This window comes from Octodon degus, unplaced genomic scaffold (genome assembly GCF_000260255.1).
Source record: "Octodon degus isolate 3935 unplaced genomic scaffold, OctDeg1.0 scaffold00050, whole genome shotgun sequence".
Taxonomy (NCBI): domain Eukaryota; kingdom Metazoa; phylum Chordata; class Mammalia; order Rodentia; family Octodontidae; genus Octodon; species Octodon degus.
In genome coordinates this window covers 4,980,359-4,997,922 of record NW_004524626.1, presented here as the reverse complement: position 1 = coordinate 4,997,922, position 17,564 = coordinate 4,980,359, and the positions used below count along the sequence as shown (strand labels likewise).

The window sequence follows — 17,564 nt, the reverse complement described above, 5'->3', positions numbered from 1 at the left end:
TTCAATCCCCCAGCACCACATGCCAGCCAGCTCTGCCCCCTGGTGGGCTGAGCTGGCCACACACACACACACACACACACACACACACAAATAAATAAAATTAAAACCTTTAAAAATAAATAAAGGCCCTGGAAGAGATAGCTTCCCTGGGAACTACCCGCTCGGGCCCCCCTCCTGTCCCTCTCTAAAAATAAATAAATAATAAAATGATAAATCTTATGGATACTCTTCTGAAATTATAAAATAAGTTAACAAAAGAAGAAACAAACATCCTAAAGGGATTCTAAGGTTATTCAATGAGAGGAGATTCACCCCACCCACTACAGTGAGGTGACTTGCTATCATAAGGCTGCCAACTCTTCCTAAATTAATCAATAAGTTTAAGGCCATCCAATAAAAATATAGCTGCACTTTTTAAGTGTTTGTCACTCTCTCTGGTTCTTTCTTTAGTTCTTTCTTCCTTTCCTTTTCTTCCTCCCTTTCATGTTAGGCATGGAGCCACACAGGGCCTTGTACATTCTATGGAAGCATTGTGGCACGGAGCCTCGCCTCCAGCCCAACAGCTTATTCTAAGGGGAATAGTTAAAGTTGATCAAGAGCCATGTCCATTTAAAATTAAAGACTGGGCAGATAGCTCAGCATTCTAAGCACATCCCTGGCAAGCACAGGGACCCAGGTTTGATGCCCAGTACTGCATTCTGTAACCCCAGCGCTGGAGAGGCTGAGACAGGAGGATCACTGCAAGTCTGAGCTGCATAGCAAGACCCTGTACCAAGTAAATCAATTTAATTTAATTCAAAATTTAAAAAAAAAAAACACTAAAGAATGAAGAGTCAGGGTAGCCCACCCTGCATCTGGACATAGAGTGCACCTTTACTTTTGCTTTTGTCCCTTTCCTGCCTTTGTTGGGCCCAAGTTTGTGCCACAAAGCTGGTTCTTCTCTTACCCCTCCTCCCACACTTTTCAAATAAACTTCTGGCACTGTTAAATAAAGACCAAAGAAAAGAAATGCAGTCTACCAATTTATAAAACTGATTAAAAGGTACAGTAAAAAATAAAAATGTTAATAAACAATAGTACAACAGCAAGAATAGGAAAATAGGTCCATAGAAGAGCAGAAAACTTAAGAGTCAAACACTAATAAATGAAAATTCAGCACTAACAGAAACTTCATGTATTTGTGGACCCACAGATACACTGGGTGGGTGGAAGGTGTTCAGCCAATTGGAATATGTGAAAGAAAGGATTGAATCCTTGTCTCTTCCATATATGCAGAAACTTAAACAAAAGGACAAACGTCCCAGGAGGAAAAGACAAAGATATAATACAGGAATTGATGGTGGTCAAATGCAAGATTTCCCTTGCCAATCCATCTAGAACTTGCCCCGCATCTTGGTTCCTATTCTCACCAGGTAAGAATGGCAGAATCAGTAAAATATTGTCCCCCATCCCCAGAGAGCAAAGCCATGATGACCGGCACTCACCATTCAATCTCTTCGGACTCACGGCCCCTCAGGAGCTCTTGCACCTCCTGTCGGCAGCGCTCCTGGTATTCTGGGTGCCTCGCCAGGTTATACAGGACCCAGGAGAGGCCACTGGCTGTGGTGTCATGGCCTGAGGAGCAGCCAGACAGGCTTGGGTCTCTAAGCTGCTTCATCAGCAAAGTATGGACAGCGCCCTCCATTGAGACCCAGGAAGGAAGCAGGCATGGGAAGCAAGGGCAGAATGGGTTGATCCCCAGTCCACCCAGCACATTCCTTGGATGGAATGACCATGGACAATCAGAATCCCACCCTGAAGTTCTCACCCTCAAACATGAAGGTGTCGGCCTCTGCTCGTATGTCCTCATCTGAGAGCTTTTTCCCATTTTCATCCTGAAGACAAAGCAAGACCCTCAAATTATACTAGGTCTGAAGGCTTCTGCGTCTAACCTGAAATGGGTCATGAAGACCCATCATCCAAGCAGTGTCCCTCCATTGTCATCTCCAGAGCCTGCCCCACAGAGTTCCTCCTTTGTCTCCTGCCACTATTTGCTCTTTCTAGACAGTCTATAGACTGACTCCTAAATCCTATCTCTGCTTGTATTTCCCTTCCTCGAGAGCCTTCTGTGGCTCCTCAATACCTTCTGAAGCAAATTCAACTTCTTCTATCTGACATTAAACATCACGGTCCGTGCTTCTCTTAAATTCAGAAAAGTCCACCAGAAAGCCCACCTTGGCCAGCAGGAGTATATCGATGAAGTCCAAAGTCTTAGACTTAGCCTTCTCCTTGAGAAAGTCATCAACACCCTGGCGAGTGAGAGTGTGCCGCCGCTCCCGGATGACAGCATCTGTGAAGTTGTGCACCAGGTTGCAGGCCCTGCGGAACTGCTGCCCTTCAGAAGTAAGGTAGTACAGGAAATCCATGTACTGAAAGGGCTGGTGGTGCCGTTTGACTACAAGGGAGCTGAGCTCCAAGATGGCAGCAATATATTCACTGGGATGCCTGCAGGACCAAGGCAGAAGAGAAAGCAAGTCTTTAATAGCCAGGAGATTCTGGAGCACCTCCCAGATAGACTCCAACATCTGGTACTGCCCATGCTGCTGTGTCTTCTTCCAAATCTTTTCCATGTTGTCCACCAGGCTCAGACCTCCCCCCCTTTCCAGATCTCTTTGCATTCTGAAGGACAGTCAATCCTTTATCAAGTCAAACATCCATGCTCAGTTCTGACCTCCTCAGACACCATCCATGGTTTCCTAGAAACCTCAGGACCAAACTTTTCAGTGTCCTGAAGATCTGGCCACTACCTGCCTCTCCAATGTCATCTCCCAGGTGCCTCCTTGTTCCCTGTTGCATAGGTTCTGCTCATGCAAGCCCCCTTGCCTTTATTCAAACAATCCCACCTGTCTGGAAGGACCATCCTCCCTTCCCTTGCCTGTCAGTCCATGCCCAGGTCTGACCCACATCCTCCAGGAAAGGATCTTCTGGTCCTTCTTCTCAGTCCTTCCTCCCCACTTCCTCCCTTGGCTCCATGGCTCCAGGTTCCAGCCCAGGGAAAGGACTCACTCCTGACAGTTGCTCTCGAAGCTGAACACACATTTCTGCAGACTGTCCAAGGTCATCAGGCTGATGTGCTCAAACATGTCTAGACGGGCACTGCCCTGGGAGGTCAGGCGCTGCCACTTGGCCTGGCCAGAGATGGGGAGAGAATTGGGACTGGGATCTGGCTCCTTTGAGCCCCTCCCCAACTCTAGTCACCAGGATGGAGTCCTCAGAGCCAGCCTGCTGACCCCAGGAAGGACCAGGTTTGGGTGGGAGCAGACCCCGTTACTGTTTGAAGACAAAGATATAAGCAACAGTTAAATTGACCTGCCTTGGAGTTAGATAAGCCAGGTGAGGAATGCCAAGCTCTCTAATCTGTCTGACCCAGGTCTCATCACCCACAACATGACAAATCACAAACATCATTGCTTTAGAGCAGTGTGAAAATTACACAGGAGCATAAATCACAGAACTGGCAGATTACCTCTGGTACAGGGTAAATGCTCAATAAGTGCTGGCTATTGTAGACTCTTCCTCATTAGCCTGGTCATAGATGAACCCAGAGTGGCCGCAGTTTTTCACCCTCCCTCTACTCTCCATATGTGCAGAGAGGCTCTGCAGCCTCTTCCATCAGGAGGTGGTGGCTGTTTCTCCATCTCTTGAATCTGACCTGCACTTGGGACTTGCATTGGCCAAGAGAAGTAGGCATGACTATGGTGGACTAGCACTGGCCCCAGCTATCAAAGGGCTCTGAACGTTTCTGTTGCCTCTTTTGGAACCCAGGCTCTGCCATACTCCTAAAAGATCAGAAAAAAAAGAAGGATCCCAGGGGGCCCACTGAGGCCCACGAGTTTTAAAGCAGTGTGCCATGCTAGAAGAGCGACTCCACAGTCTTCAATACTGTTGTGATCAGTTTCTAGAACTTTCATGAGGGATCTCAGAAACTAAGGTCTCCCAAGTACCTACTGCATGCTGGGCCCATAGCTTTATGTGGGCTAGAAATTATTATTCCCATTTTACAGATGAGAAAACCAAGCCTTACAGAAGAAAAGAAACAGTGTCCAATGGGCCGGCAAGATAGCTCAGTGGTCTAAAGCACCTGCTTAGGCAAGCTTAGGCAGGTGCAGGAGACTGTGGTTCAATCCCCAGCACCATATGCCATGCCAGCTCCACCCTCAGGGTGAGTTGAACCAGCCAGAAAGGGGGAGACAGAGAGAGAGAGAGAGAGAGAGAGAGAGAGAGAGAGAGAGAGAGAGAGAGAGAGAGAGACTGCAGACCAGATATGTCTAAAGTTATGCCCCTTTCCCAAAGTTCCACTGAGCCCTAAGCTGGAAAAACTCACATGCATGATGTTCACACTCTTGTTAAAAATCTTCACATATGGCTTCAGGATGTCAAAGTGGAAGGCGGGTGTCAGCAAGCGACGGTGGTGGCTCCACTTGTCACCAGCACTCAGTAAGAGCCCATCCCCTGTTGGGGCAGCCATGGGCAGTGGGTAAAGGCACCTCCTTCCCCTGGCTCCTGGGTTGTTCCCAAGTCCTTCACCTGCAGGTACTCACCCAGCCAGGGTTTCAGGAAGCGGTAGAAAACCATGTCCTTGGGTGCAACCGCAGCTGACATGAAAAAAAGCCACCAGGGGTCACAGAGTCAGTAGGAAGTGGAAGCTCCCAGCCACGGCTCTGTACTTCCTCCCTCCCAGATCAGCATGGCAGGAAGGGATCCAGGGTCCGAGGAAGAAGAGAAGAGGGATGTGTGAGGAGGGAAGCAGGTCAGGAAGCGGCAGCCAGGTATAGCAAAGGCACAGCACATCCCAATGCGCCTTGACCCGCTACCTACATGGTCCCACATATTCTGTGACACCGAGCGTGGCTCAGTGCTCTAGAGCACACCTCTACAGGAACCTAGGACACCCTACCTATCCTGTTAGTCTGGCATCTCTTGACATACATGGGGCCATGTGACATGAAGGCAACATGTGTTATCATGACATTATGGATGCAACCCACATGGCCTACGCTGACATGGACTAAGTGGGTCCTACAGATGAGCCCTAGACAGGACTGCATATGGCCCCCTTAATGTCCCAGATAGCAGTGGATCCTCCTCTATTCTTTATCAAGTGTTAAATACTTAGGATCAAGGACTGCTTTATCCTTAAAGAGACCAGAAGATACAGCCCCCTCTTTGTATGCTGAGCTCCACCCACCACAAAGATCCTCCTCCAGCCTTGGGGCAGCCCTAGAGCCCACTAAACACAGAGGACCTGTCTTAAGATCCATGGGCTCTTCCCTTAGAATGCTCTGAGCAACCCTCCCTCCTAAATCACCCTCCCGTCAGAGGCAGCTGAGATGCACAAGAGCACACAGAACTAACAAGGGGGCCTTGGAATTCTTTGTGACCTTGAGAGGTCATGGTGCCTCCCTACCTCCCAGGCACTTCCCACCTCTCAGGAATGCTGGTGGATGGACGTGTCCTCCCCTCTAGCAGCCATTCCCCTTCTTTTGAAACCATCACCTCACACCTATCCCCATCCCAATCCAAGCAGTTGGGAGAGTGGCCATATCCACCAAAGTCCAAGCTCACAGCCATAAGCCTCAGCAGTTAAGTCACAGGCACTGGATAAAGAACCAGGAAGATTTAAGAGAATGCTGAAACTCTTTTGGAAGTAGTGGGAATTTTTCCTAGGGGTTAGGTTTCTTGCGTTCATCTTTACCAGCACAAGCATGAAGCGATCACAGAAGTAAACTGTGATATTAAGATATTAAGACTCCTGATGGCTTTGTTGGGAGACCCGGACCAACCATGGCTGAAGACCATATCCCTTGGGCTTTGCTGTCAATAGATGCCCTTTCTATGCTTAGACCCCACAAGAGTTGTTTCCATGACTCACAACTGAAGGAGACCTCAGCAACCAGGAAGAACCAGGGACCTTCCCGGGTCATCCAGAAGATCGGTGGCAGAGACATGGTCTCTGCTGGTGTCTCCCCTTCCCCCACCCAGCCTGGCCTGTCCAGGGATGAGAAGGACTAGGAGCAAAGCCAAGGAAGAGTCAAGCTAGGGTTTGGGGTACTGGCTGGTACCTGGTGCCTGAAGCAAGGGGGCAATGAACTTAGGGTGGATGAGCCTCAGAACTGGGTAGATGGGCCCGACCCACCAGAGGTGGACATCAGGGAAACTGCGGCCCAGGTCCTCCATCAGCTTCATGCCTTCCTCATTGTTCTTTGCCTGAGGAAGGAGAGACTAAGACCAGTCTTGGCAGGGACCTCAGCTGCTACCACTGCCAACTCCATCTCTCTATTCGCTCTGCCCCTGCCCTCTGCTCCCTGCTACCTTGGTCGTCATCTACGCCTCTCACTGAGTCAGTGTGTATGGGTCCCTGTCTCTCTCAGTATCTGTCTCTCTGTCTTTGCCTCTCCTTGACTCCTGACTCCTTTTATCTGTTTCCTTTCTAGATATATGGATGACAAATAGATAGATAGATAGATAGATAGATAGATAGATAGATAGATAGATAGACAGACAGACAGACAGATGGCAGACAAGATATATTGGTGAGAGAGAGATGGCTACACAGAACATACATGAATAGAAACATAGATAGACACATAAAAGAGACAGACAAGGATGCACAGATTGCTGATAAATAGATTTGGTAGACTATACTTTGATAGATAAATATATGAGAGAGGTGAAACACAGAGAAGGATAAACAGATGATAGATACAAGAGGAAATAAGGGGGCCCACTCAGGATAAATCCTGAGGGGATTTCACTGACATTATCAGACCTAAAAGCTACAACTCTTGTTGCATAGGTCTTGCTTTATCTTGGTCTTAACCATCCAGCAGAAAAGTATAAAAATGAAGTATAAGAAGTAAAGCCATGTTGTTATGTGGAGCTGTAGGGGACTCAGGTCAACAATTTCTGACATTGCCAGTGAAGTAGAAGCCCCAATACTATTACGGACTACTGGACTCTTTTAGAATATTTTGCTGATTTAACACAGCTATAATATTCAAATAATGGAACTAAACAAAAAAAGGGGATACAGATGAATGTCCATTTTGTATCTGTGTATTCAAAGTGGTTAGGATAGATATATAGTTATATTCTCTTAATGAATAGAGCAATTTGCTCTAATGGTGTTTGAAAATAAGATATCACGTCCACATCTTGTACAGCAATTAACCACTAGGGAGAATGTATGCAATGTGTTAATTATTGAAACTATCCTACCAATTTGGTTTGAAACTGTCTCATTGCTATTTGTTTCTCAATAAAATTATGGGGAAAAATTTTTTTTAAAAAATAGAAACTAAAAAAAAAGAAAGAAAGAAAGAAAGAAATAAGGGGGCCCAGAAGACAAATAGACAAGATACATGCCACATGAAATAAGGTAGATTTTATGATAGTGATAGATGAGATGGATAGATAGAGCCAGGTGTGGCAGCACATGCCTATAATTCCAGCACTCAGAGGGTTGAGGTAGGAGGATCACCACAAGTTTGAAGCCAGCCTGGGCTCCACAGTGAGTTCAAGGCCAGCCTGAACTACATAGCGAGATCCTTTCTCTCCCCACCCCCACAAAAAAAAAAATGGTTACATATAGATATATGTGCATGTGTGCATTTTTATTTATTCCCTATTTATCTGTCCCTCTGTGTGTGTGTCTTTTGCTCCATTATTCTCTCTCTCTCTCTCTCTCCCTCCCTCCCTACCTTTCTCCCTCCCTCCCTGTGTGCCTGTGTGTCTCTCTCCCCGCCCCAACATCTTACCATTCACTCCACTCAAAGACTCAAGACACCACATGGAGGGAAGGTAAGGGGAGAGAAATGCTGAGGCCCTGGGGGAGCAGGAGACGGCCCACACTTCTGCTCTCAGAGCTGCCCTTTGAGCTGGGGTGAGAGAGACACAGCCTGGAGAGATGAAGACACAGGCCTGGAGTCCACAGAGATGAGCTGACAGAAAGTTGCCCTGCGACAGTGCCGTGATGGGGCCTCAAATCCAGGGGTGGAAACTGCAGAGGGGCCAGCAGGTCCCTTGTCTGTGTGGTCTGCCTTGGGAGCTCCACCAAGTAGAGAGGAGTGTGTTAATATGGGGAGCACAGGCAGAGTGTGGCCCAAAGCAGCCGTGGAGGGGAGGGACCTTGGATAATGGGGAGGAGAAAAACAGAGGTGAAGGGGCAGTGAGGAAAAAGGGGTCCCCTGAGCTTCCTCGTTCCTCTGCCATCCTAGACCCCAGCCCACACCCCAACTGCCAGCCCCCTGACTGCCGCCACACTCACCATACCCAGGTGACCCCAAAACCAGTTCCTCTTGGGAGGCTGTGGGAAACATCGGAGGCGACAGCGGTAGTCATGGCAGGCATAGATCCAGGCCAGAATTCGGGCTAAGAGCCAGGAAGTCCCTGCCACCAACAGGAGCTGCCACAGGGAGGCTGTCACGGACCCCAGCCCCAGCCAGGACAGACTCAGTGGGGTCATCCTGGAGGCACACAGGGGGCTCCCAAGTCCAAGGAGAGGGACTCCAGAGGGGACAGGGACTGGGAGGGTTGGGAGAGGACTAGGAGGTAAAAGGAGACCTGGGGATTGAAGGAAGAAAAGGCAGAGAGGAGGGGAAGAGAGGGGAGAAAGAGAAGAAGAGAGAGGTGAGGGAGCAGTTTAGACTGCAAACTGGTTCCACCAGAAACAGGGCAAAGGCCAGGAGCTCAGTTACCCAGAAACCACCACTGTTCTCCACAGCTCCTTCCCTGGGGAGCCTCCTCTGCACCTGAGGGGGTTCAGGCCAGAACCTTCCTTCTACCTCCAGCCTGATACCTTCCGTAAGAAACAGCCAGAGCCTACGGGTACCTGTCTCTTCCTCTAGAACCTCTCGCTCCGCCCCTGACCTCAGTCCACTGCAGGAGGCTGGGCCTGGGCTGGGCCAATCCACACAAGCCCAGCGGCTCCTCCCTACCTGGGAGGAGGCCAAGACTCTGAAGTGGAACGCTGGGTGCAAAGGGAGCCTGCACTTGTATGTGGGGCTCGAGGGAGGTGCTCCGACAATAGAGACATGGTACTCATCAGTAGGGGAGGTGGGTTACGGTGGCATAGCCTGGAAGGACGCTCCTTGTTAGCACGCTCCTTCCTGCTGCCCCACCAGAAGCAAGTACCCTCGGCCCTCCCAGCCTTGGAGCCAGCTGACTATGGATTGAAACCAGGACAAACTGTGAGGCAAAACAAACCTATCCTTTCTTAGCAATTATAGGTGTTGGGGGGTGGGGAGATAGCTTGGCAGTCTAAGCGCCTGCCTGGCAAGTGCAAGGACTGAGGTTCGATCCCCAGTACCACATGCTGCGCTGGCCCCAGAACACAGGCCACTGAGACTCGGCATGTGCACCAGATTACTGGTCCACACCCATAATCCCAGCACTAGGGAGGCTGACATAGGAGGATCACTATGATTCTGAGCTGTGTAATAAGACTCTCTACCAAATAAATAGATGAATAAAGATTTTTTTTTTAATTTTTAAAGAAAGAAATTGTAGATGTCAGGTATTTTGGTCTAGTAACAAAAAAAGTAACTAAGATACCTTGTCTCAAAACAACAGAGAGACTGGGGATATAGCTCAGTAGAATAAGTGCTTGCCTGGCAAGCACAAGGGCCTGAGTTCAATTCCTGGTTCTAAAAAAAAAAAAAAAAAAAAAAAGGGCCAGCAAGATAGCTCAGCAGACTAAAGCAACTTTAGGCAAGTTTAGCCAAGCCCATGACAGTGGTTTGATCCCCTGCACCACATGCCGCACCAGCCTCGCCTCCAGGGTGGGCTGAGCTGGCCATAGAATCCAGACGTAGCGGTGCACACCTGTAATCCCAGCTCTGGGGAGGCCGAAAACAAGAGGATCACTATGAGTCTGAGATGCATAGTGAGACCCTGTAGATTCTATCCTAAATACAGAAGAAAAAATAAATAAATAAAATATTTAAAACCCTCTAAAAAAAATTAGATTCAAAGATAGAGGCCTATGGCTCACCAGGTGCATGGTCTGGCGAGAGTTCAAGCCCTGCCCCTCCAAGTCACCCACATACAGGCTGTCATAACATCTAGATGCCAGATCCAGAAATCCAGCCACACAAGAGTCATCTGGGTCACATTCTTTAGATAAACAGCCCAGTGGGAGAAGCACAGCCGGAGGCCGGACTCAGCCCCAGAATCAGAGGTCAGAAGTCCACGGGGGGAGATGGGAGAGGGGTAAAGAGGGACCAGGCAGCACAGGGCATCCATGCGGGGAGGGCAGAGCCAGGGACCCTGTACAGAGTGCTTGCTCACCAGCAGGCAGAGCTGGCCCTCTCCGGCCTCCATCGTCCATCTGGAAAATGGGAAGTTGACAATCCCTAGGGTACCTCTTGTCCCACTTCCATCCTGAGCAGCCTCCTTTCTGTGTTCAGGTCCCCAGAGCAAGGTGAGCTGGAAGAGTGGAGTTGTCTGAGGTGTTCCTGTGGTGACTGAGAGATGCTCCGACTTCCCTTCCTCTACCCACATCATTTCTAGCCATGCCAAACCCAGTTTCTGGTCCTACAGGGTTCTGAAGCCCTCAGCCGGTCGGGTGCCCAGATCCTCCTCCTTCCCTGCTGCGGAGGATCCACCTGCTGGTGGGTCCATAATGTGCTGAAAACTGGGTCCCTGGGGCTTGGCCCGGAAGGAGCTCTTGAGACCCCACCCCTCTTCTTTCTGCTTCCTGACACAGGAAGCCAGCAGCTGCTCTATGATGTGGTCACTACCATAGCGTTCATCCTCACCACAGGCCCAAAGCACCGGAGCCCTGAAACTTCTAAAGCCATGAATTAAAATACATTCTGCCTCTTTATAAGTTACGGTATCGTATCCACTTCCTTAGGGTTCCCACAATGCCACAGCTGGAGATCAAACCCTCAGCGCGTGGACTTTGGGGAAATTAAAGATTCAAATCATTATGGATTAGATGAGACAGTTATTGACTCTCTTTCTCTGGAGAACCCTGGCCAGTACACAGATGGAGTCTAATTCCCTTCTCCTTGCATCTGGGCTGTCTTGATAGCTTGTAGGACTTTGGGTCTAGGTCCTAAGAAGACTGACCGCTGCCTTCCTTGGAGTCCTCACTCCCATCCAGCTGCCATGTGAGAAGCGGCCCAGCAGCCCCAGGAGAGGCCCCATCAAGACGACCTGAGAACCTGCCTGTGCCAGCCGCGAGAGTAAGCTGTCTCGAAAGTGGCTCCCTCTGCCTGCTAAAGGTCCCCCTTAATGCCCTCAAGCTGTCCCTGCTGAAGTCCAGCCAAATTGTGTGTTTTCTACATTTATAGGCAAATTCCTATACTTACAACCTTCTGTATGTGAGGGAGGGAGCTCGTGCTGGGACTAAACACCAGCTCTTGGGCGCGGCCGACACACTGAGCCACCAAGCTGCACCCTCAGACAGGCACTTACAGTTTTTTCCCATCAAGCCCAAGGAAGAGGGCCTGCGAGGTAGCTCAGCAGCCTAAAGCGCCAGCTTAGGCACGCTTAGGCAAGTGCGCAGGAATCTGGTTCAATCCCCAGCACCACATGCTGCCGCAGCCCAGCCCCCAGGGTGGGCTGAGCCCGCCACAGAAAAAAAAAAAAAAGAAAGAAAAGAAATAAACCCGTGAGCTGGGCGTTGTGGCATTAAGAGAGAGAGAGAGAGAGAGAGAGAGAGAGAGAGAGAGAGAGAGAGAGAGAGAGAGAGAGAGAGAGAGAGAGAGAGAGGGCGCTCAAGGAAGAGGAGGGAGGGGAGGATGGAGGGAAGGACAGAGGGAAGGACGGAGGGGAGGAGGGGGAGAAGAAAGATGAGAGGGAGGCAGAAGGAGGAGAATTAACAAAAAGAAGAAAGGAGGAGGAGGAAGAGGGAGAAGAGAAAGAGAAAAAGGTAAAGGAGGAAGGAGGAGGAAAGAGAGAGAGAAAATACTCACAGCCCACACTCCCCAGCAGCCAGTTGGCACCAAGCTTGCGGGTGGCAGCATTACTACTTTATCTTGTGACAGAACGAGGACATCAGCGTCAGCTATGAGCCTTGGGGTCTGTCTGGCTCCTGCAGGAATTCTGAGGGCTGTGGACATCCCTCGGTCTTTCCCACATCAAGGAGGAAGCTCAGGGCAGAGGAGCAAGTGAGGAGCTGGGGGTTGGCCACTTCCATGATCAAAGCTGAGCTCTGCTCCTTGCAGGCTGTGTGGCCGCATGCCAGTGACTTGCCCTCTCTGAGCCCTGCCTTCCTCCGCGCTAATGAGGGCTCCACAATAGGCTGCCAGGGATTGGGAAGTGCAGCCACCATGCACCTTAGTTTGCATTCCCCTGAAGCAAGGATTAAAGTGTAAATATATTTGGAGAAGAGGGGGCGTGGAGGAGGTGGAATTCTTCCTTTCTCGACTTCAACACAAGCACACATGTGTACACACACGTATATGTACACATACACACATGCTCTCACCCAAATACGTGCACACACAGCCACCCAAATGCATACACGGCCACGCGTGTGCACAGTCACACACACACTCTGCAAGAAGACTGGCGCACCTTGACCTCTCTCGGAAACAGCCTGTTGTTTCAGAAGTGCCCAGCAGAGGGAGCCACTGTCACACTTAAGACGGGAAGGAGGCCTGCAGCATCCAAAGACAGCACAGCCTGAGTGTTTCAAGATTTACTCTGCAGTACAAATGCCCAGATATGAAAAAAGACTCCATGTCGCTAGTCATTAGAGAAATCCAAAGGAAAACAACACTGACATTCCATATTATTCTGGAAAGAATGCCCATAGTCAAGAAATCTAACAACAAGCTGAGTGTGGTGAAGCACACAATCCCAGCATTTAGGAGGCTGAGGCAGGACAATGGCTGAGAGTCCGAGGTCAGCCTGGGCTACATAGTGAGTTCAAGACCAGCCTGGACTATAAAGTGAGACTCTGTCTCAAAAACAAAAAAGAATCTATAACAAATGCTGGAGAGGCTGAGGGGGGAGCTAAATTATTGGTGAGACTGTAAACTAGTACAACCAGTATGGAAATTGGTGCTGAGATTCCTCAAAACATAAAACTAGAGATGTCGTTCGACCCATCTAGTCCCCTCCTAGGTGTCTTCCAGAAAGAGTTAAAGACGTCGTGTTCCTGTGATCCGTGCATACCGTTTCAGCAGTGTAAACCGGAACAGCTAACTCAGAAGCACCTCTGTGTCCACCAGCGATGAAAAGAGACCATGTGGCACCTACACACAAGACAGCGGCCCTCTGCCATGAAGAAGGATAAACATGAGTCCTGGTAGGGAAACAGGTGCTTCTTGAAATTGATTTTAAGAGAACTAAATCAGACACCCAAGCTTAAATATCGCCTGGCTTTTCTTCTACAAGAAGTCTGACGTATAAAATAAAAGACAGATACCAGGAAACAGAGAAATAGATTCTTTACAAATGGGAAGAGGCTCTTGTGATGGAGGAAAGAAAAGAGATAAAAAAGAATTCAGAGTTATTATGTATGTGGACCAACGCCTCACGATGAGTGTGAGTGATCATTGCGTCCTGCGAACATGTACTAATAAATTAAAATCACACTTGCACATGTAGCCCAGGCCTGGAGGCTCAGGCTGGCACCCCCTCTCCTTTCTTACAGCCCTCGATGGCAATGTGTGATTTGCAGCCCCAGTGACCCCATGAGATCCACAGGACAAGGGATCAGGCAGCCACCGCTTGTGGCCACAGCCAGGAAGGTGCAGATCCCAGAAGACTGGGTTGGATGATTGGCTGGGTGACTCATTGGCTGGTTGGGTTTTGCCCAAAGATGACCAGGTTGCAGTAAGGGGAGAAAGACAGCACTTGGAGGCCCCCAGAACCATGCATGAGGGGAACAGCATCAGCCAGAGGCAGGAAGAGGAGCTGTGGCCTGCACTAGTCTCAAGGGGACTAGAAAGGGGACCCCCAGTGAGGGTCCCAGAGCCCCTCACTACCTGCTGCTATGCAGAAAGAGACTTGGGGACACAGATCCTGACCGGGAGTCTAAGGGTGGAGCCACGTAGGGCTCGTGATCTCCGCTGGTGGCCAACGGTGCTGTGTGGAAGGCCTTGAGCTGCTTCCCTTGGGGGTCTTGGTTTCCACTTGTTTAACAAAATAGTGAACACTGATCAAAGCGAGAGGGAGATCCAGTGAGACTATACAGAGGAGCACACAGGAAGCACCTGAGTCTGGGGACAGTAGGGACTGGGTTCTTAAGCCCTGCCTGCCTGCCTGGACGTGTTTTCTCTCTCTCTCTCTCTCTCTCTCTCTCTCTCTCTCTCTCTCTCTCAATCTCACCCAGTCGGGGTTTGTTCTTTGTTTCATGTTGTTTTGGATTTTCTTTTTTTCAAGTATGCTACCTTTGGATTCACCCAGCACCAGGGGTCTCAGGTTTACAGTAGTACTTGACACAAGTTATAAATCATTAGAATTACCTGTCAGAATCTACAACCCAGCCTTTTCAAGGGCAGGAATCGGGCCTGTCTGCTAGTAGACATTTAATGAACATATTGACAAAATAAACAAATGCACAATTTTTCCGGAAACAGCTGAGTTTATGTCCTAATACAAACTGCTTCCTGGCCTCCCAGTGTGCAACCTCCCAGCTGCCCAGAGCCCTGGCTCCAGATCTATGGTCTGGGCTGAGGGGTGGGAGATAGGAGGTATCTGCGACCCTGTACTTTTATTCTTCAAAAATCAGAACACTTAGCGAAGGGTCTGTGATCAGGAAAGGTAGGAAGAGGGTAGGTAGGTTTACAAAACTACAAAGGCAAACAGTCGGAGACCTGGGATGACGTCTGTTCATTTGAGGCGGAGGCCTGAGAAAGGCAGTGTCCAGGTGCTCGGCTCTGACCTCAGGCTCCAGCTTCCAAGTCTTCAATTTAGAAGCCAGGCTGGGTCCAGCCAGCAGGGAAGGGTGCGTCTTGAGTTCGAGAGGCGGATCTCAGGCCTTGGAAGGTTCAGTGGGCAGAGCCTGGGAAGCTGGATCCCAGGGGTGTGCCCTGAGTACTTCAATCCAGGGACTCGGAGGGAGCCGGGCCGAACTTGGTCCCTCCAGCTGCAGGGCAGGTGCGGAACTCAGGGAGTGGAGCTTGTCTTGAGGGGCGCGGCCAACACCAACACGCTGATCAGCTGAGGCCTCTGTTCCTCCAGCAAGCCTGGACTTCTAGCGGGACTGCGCCCTCAGTACTTTGGGGGCGGGGCCTGGGCTCTTAGGGGCGGGGCCTGGGACTCTCTGGGCGTGGCCTGGGCCCCAAGTGGAGGCAGAGGCTCCACGTTGAGCCAGATGCCATTTTCTGTACGGAGGATGAGCTCCGGCTTCCGCCGCACCTTGTGCGTTCGGTCCACGCTCAGGCGGAAGCGCAGCAGCGTGAGTGCCACGGCCACGCGCATCTCCGACATGGCGAAGCTCTGTCCAATGCAGTTCCTGCAGAAAAAGGGTACAGCGGCTCAGGCTACGCACAGCATCAAGGTGCTAGTAAAAGTTGGAAGGCTGAAGCAGGAGGTTCTGTTCCTCTGTTCCCCAGCTCTGTTCCTCCCACGAGTGGAGAAACCTTACCTAGGTCCTGCGGAAAAAGGCACGTAGGCCAGCGGTGAGCGCTGCTGTGGGTTGAGTGGGTCGAAGCGGTAAGGGTTGTACACCTAGACAGGAACAGCCAGGGATGAGTGGGGTGGGGGCTGGCGCAGCCCCTCCAGCTTGGCCCACACCTCCACACCTCTGGGCATGAGTCCAGTTGGGAGACGGGGCCACCTCCTCCATGCCACCCCACTGTCTCCACAGTATAGCCACGCCTGCCCCCTGCTTCTGGCAGACATGCTGGGTTCCTTCCTACCTCGGGGTCTTTGCACTTACAGTTTCCTCTGCCTAGAACACATTTCTTCCTGCTTTGCACACTCTTCACGCCGGAGCTCAACAATCGCTTCCCCTGCCTGGCAGGCGCGAGGTCCTGAGTTTGACTCCCATTACCAAAAAAAAGTTTCTTCCACACCAAGGCCTTTCTGACCACCTGAACTAAAGTATGCCCTGCTTGCTCCACCATCTTTATTTCTCTGGGGGCATTGATCAGTACCCCAAATAATCTTAGGTATGTGTTTGTCTCCCCCAGAAGCCTCACTGCAAATGCTATGAAGGCAAAGACAATGTCATTTCCGGTCCTTGGTGTCCAGCTCAGGGCCTGGCACACAGTAAGCGCTCAGGCACTATTTGTTGTCCTAACGAGTTAACAATGTGTAGATTAAGTGGATGGAGAGAAAGATGAGCGGGTCCTGAAACCAGATCCCATCTCTGGCCCCCAGGGCTGGCCTTTCTGGGAAAAAAGAAGCTGATGGTAGGGATGTTTGGAGCATGTTATGGTTTAGATAGGGAATGACCCCCAAAACTCTCATATGCTCAGAAGTAGGTCACCTGGACACTACTTGGATCAGGGAGCTGCTATAGCTGATGATGGGTTGCTGGGGGTGTGGCCTGGGGGCGTGGCCTCTCCCTGACTCCTCACTTTCCTCGACTTCCTGGCTGCCATGCTGTGAGCAGCTTTCCTCCGCCTGACCCTTCTACCACTCCACCCAGCTCTGGACTAAACCCTGTAAAAGCCATGAACCCGAATAGAGCGATTTGTTCTAATGGTGTTTGTAAATAGGATATCATGTCCACATCTTGTACAGCAATTAACCACTAGGAAGAATGTGTGCAGTGTGTGTATTATTGAAACTATTCTACCAATTTGATTTGAAACTGTCTCATTGCTATTTGTTTATCAATAAAATTATGGGAAAAAAAGTTTTAAAAGTTTTTAAAAAGCCATGAACCCAAATAGGCCTCTCCTTTAAGCTGTAAGTATCAGTAATTGAGTCCCAGAGATGAGAAAGTGACCAAGACACAGCAGGAGCTCACCTTGGAGTCAGGCCACACTGTCGGGTTGTGATGCGTCCCGTAGATGTTGACCATGCAGATGATTCCTATAGAGACAAGTAGCATCAGCAAGGTCTCTTCTAGAAACAGCCCCCGCCCCAGTTCTCCCTGGAACTGGAGCATTCCCATGAGCCATCGTCCCCCACTTCCTCTCCATCGTTTTCTGAAAAAAATCTGCTGCCCTATATACTTTCATTCCTTCTCCTAAAAGGCCCCAGCACCTCTCTGGCTGCCATTTGAGCCACACCAGGCTCTTTCTCAGCCACAAATATGGCATTGTTCATTCTCAGCTCAGATGCCTCCCTTGGTTCCCTACTGCCCTTGGACTGGAGTTCAAGGCCTTTTACAGTCTGCACACTGAGGCACTGCACAAATGCCTTTGATCTTTCATCTCCAACCTCTAAGCCTGACCTTCCATGCCCCTTCTTCCAAGAAGCCCTCCTGGCATTCTTCTCAAAGGAAGGGAGTCTTCCATCTATATTTGGACCTCTCCAGCCCCTGTCTCTCTTTCTTTCTTTCTTTCTTTCTTTCTTACTCTCTTTCTTTCTTTCTTTCTTACAAGACAGGGTCTCTCTACATAGCCCAGGCCAACCTCAAACTTCCAGTGATCCTCCTGAGTCCTCCTCCC

At 50.0% G+C, this 17,564-nt stretch overlaps 2 protein-coding genes across 6 annotated transcripts in view; both read right to left on the bottom strand.

Annotated features, from left to right (window-relative positions):
* The window catches only part of LOC101570664 (cytochrome P450 4F6-like), a 10,984-nt gene extending 2,083 nt beyond the window's left edge, over positions 1 to 8,901 (bottom strand). The window contains exons 1-9 of one of the 3 annotated variants that reach the window (XM_023717114.1): positions 8,837 to 8,901; positions 8,306 to 8,601; positions 6,102 to 6,246; positions 4,581 to 4,634; positions 4,364 to 4,491; positions 3,046 to 3,167; positions 2,214 to 2,484; positions 1,808 to 1,874; positions 1,485 to 1,614 (exon numbers count right to left, since the gene is read on the bottom strand). In XM_023717114.1, the coding sequence (XP_023572882.1) occupies positions 1,485 to 1,614; positions 1,808 to 1,874; positions 2,214 to 2,484; positions 3,046 to 3,167; positions 4,364 to 4,491; positions 4,581 to 4,634; positions 6,102 to 6,246; positions 8,306 to 8,503 (1,115 nt within the window). In that variant the 5' untranslated portion in view covers positions 8,504 to 8,601; positions 8,837 to 8,901. Of the gene's footprint in view, positions 1 to 1,484; positions 1,615 to 1,807; positions 1,875 to 2,213; positions 2,485 to 3,045; positions 3,168 to 4,363; positions 4,492 to 4,580; positions 4,635 to 6,101; positions 6,247 to 8,305; positions 8,602 to 8,735 lie in introns of all 3 variants that reach the window. The other 2 variants (XM_004632898.2, XM_023717115.1) reach the window with 2 other exon arrangements.
* Positions 8,902 to 14,514: 5,613 nt separating this feature from the next.
* Positions 14,515 to 17,564, bottom strand: part of LOC101570260 (cytochrome P450 4F22) — a 67,329-nt gene continuing 64,279 nt past the window's right edge. For 2 of the 3 annotated variants that reach the window (XM_004632897.2, XM_023717111.1), the window contains exons 12-14: positions 16,919 to 16,983; positions 15,587 to 15,669; positions 14,515 to 15,454 (exon numbers count right to left, since the gene is read on the bottom strand). In XM_004632897.2, the coding sequence (XP_004632954.1) occupies positions 15,211 to 15,454; positions 15,587 to 15,669; positions 16,919 to 16,983 (392 nt within the window). In that variant the 3' untranslated portion in view covers positions 14,515 to 15,210. The remainder of the gene's footprint in view (positions 15,455 to 15,586; positions 15,670 to 16,918; positions 16,984 to 17,564) is intronic. The other variant, XM_023717112.1, reaches the window with a different exon arrangement.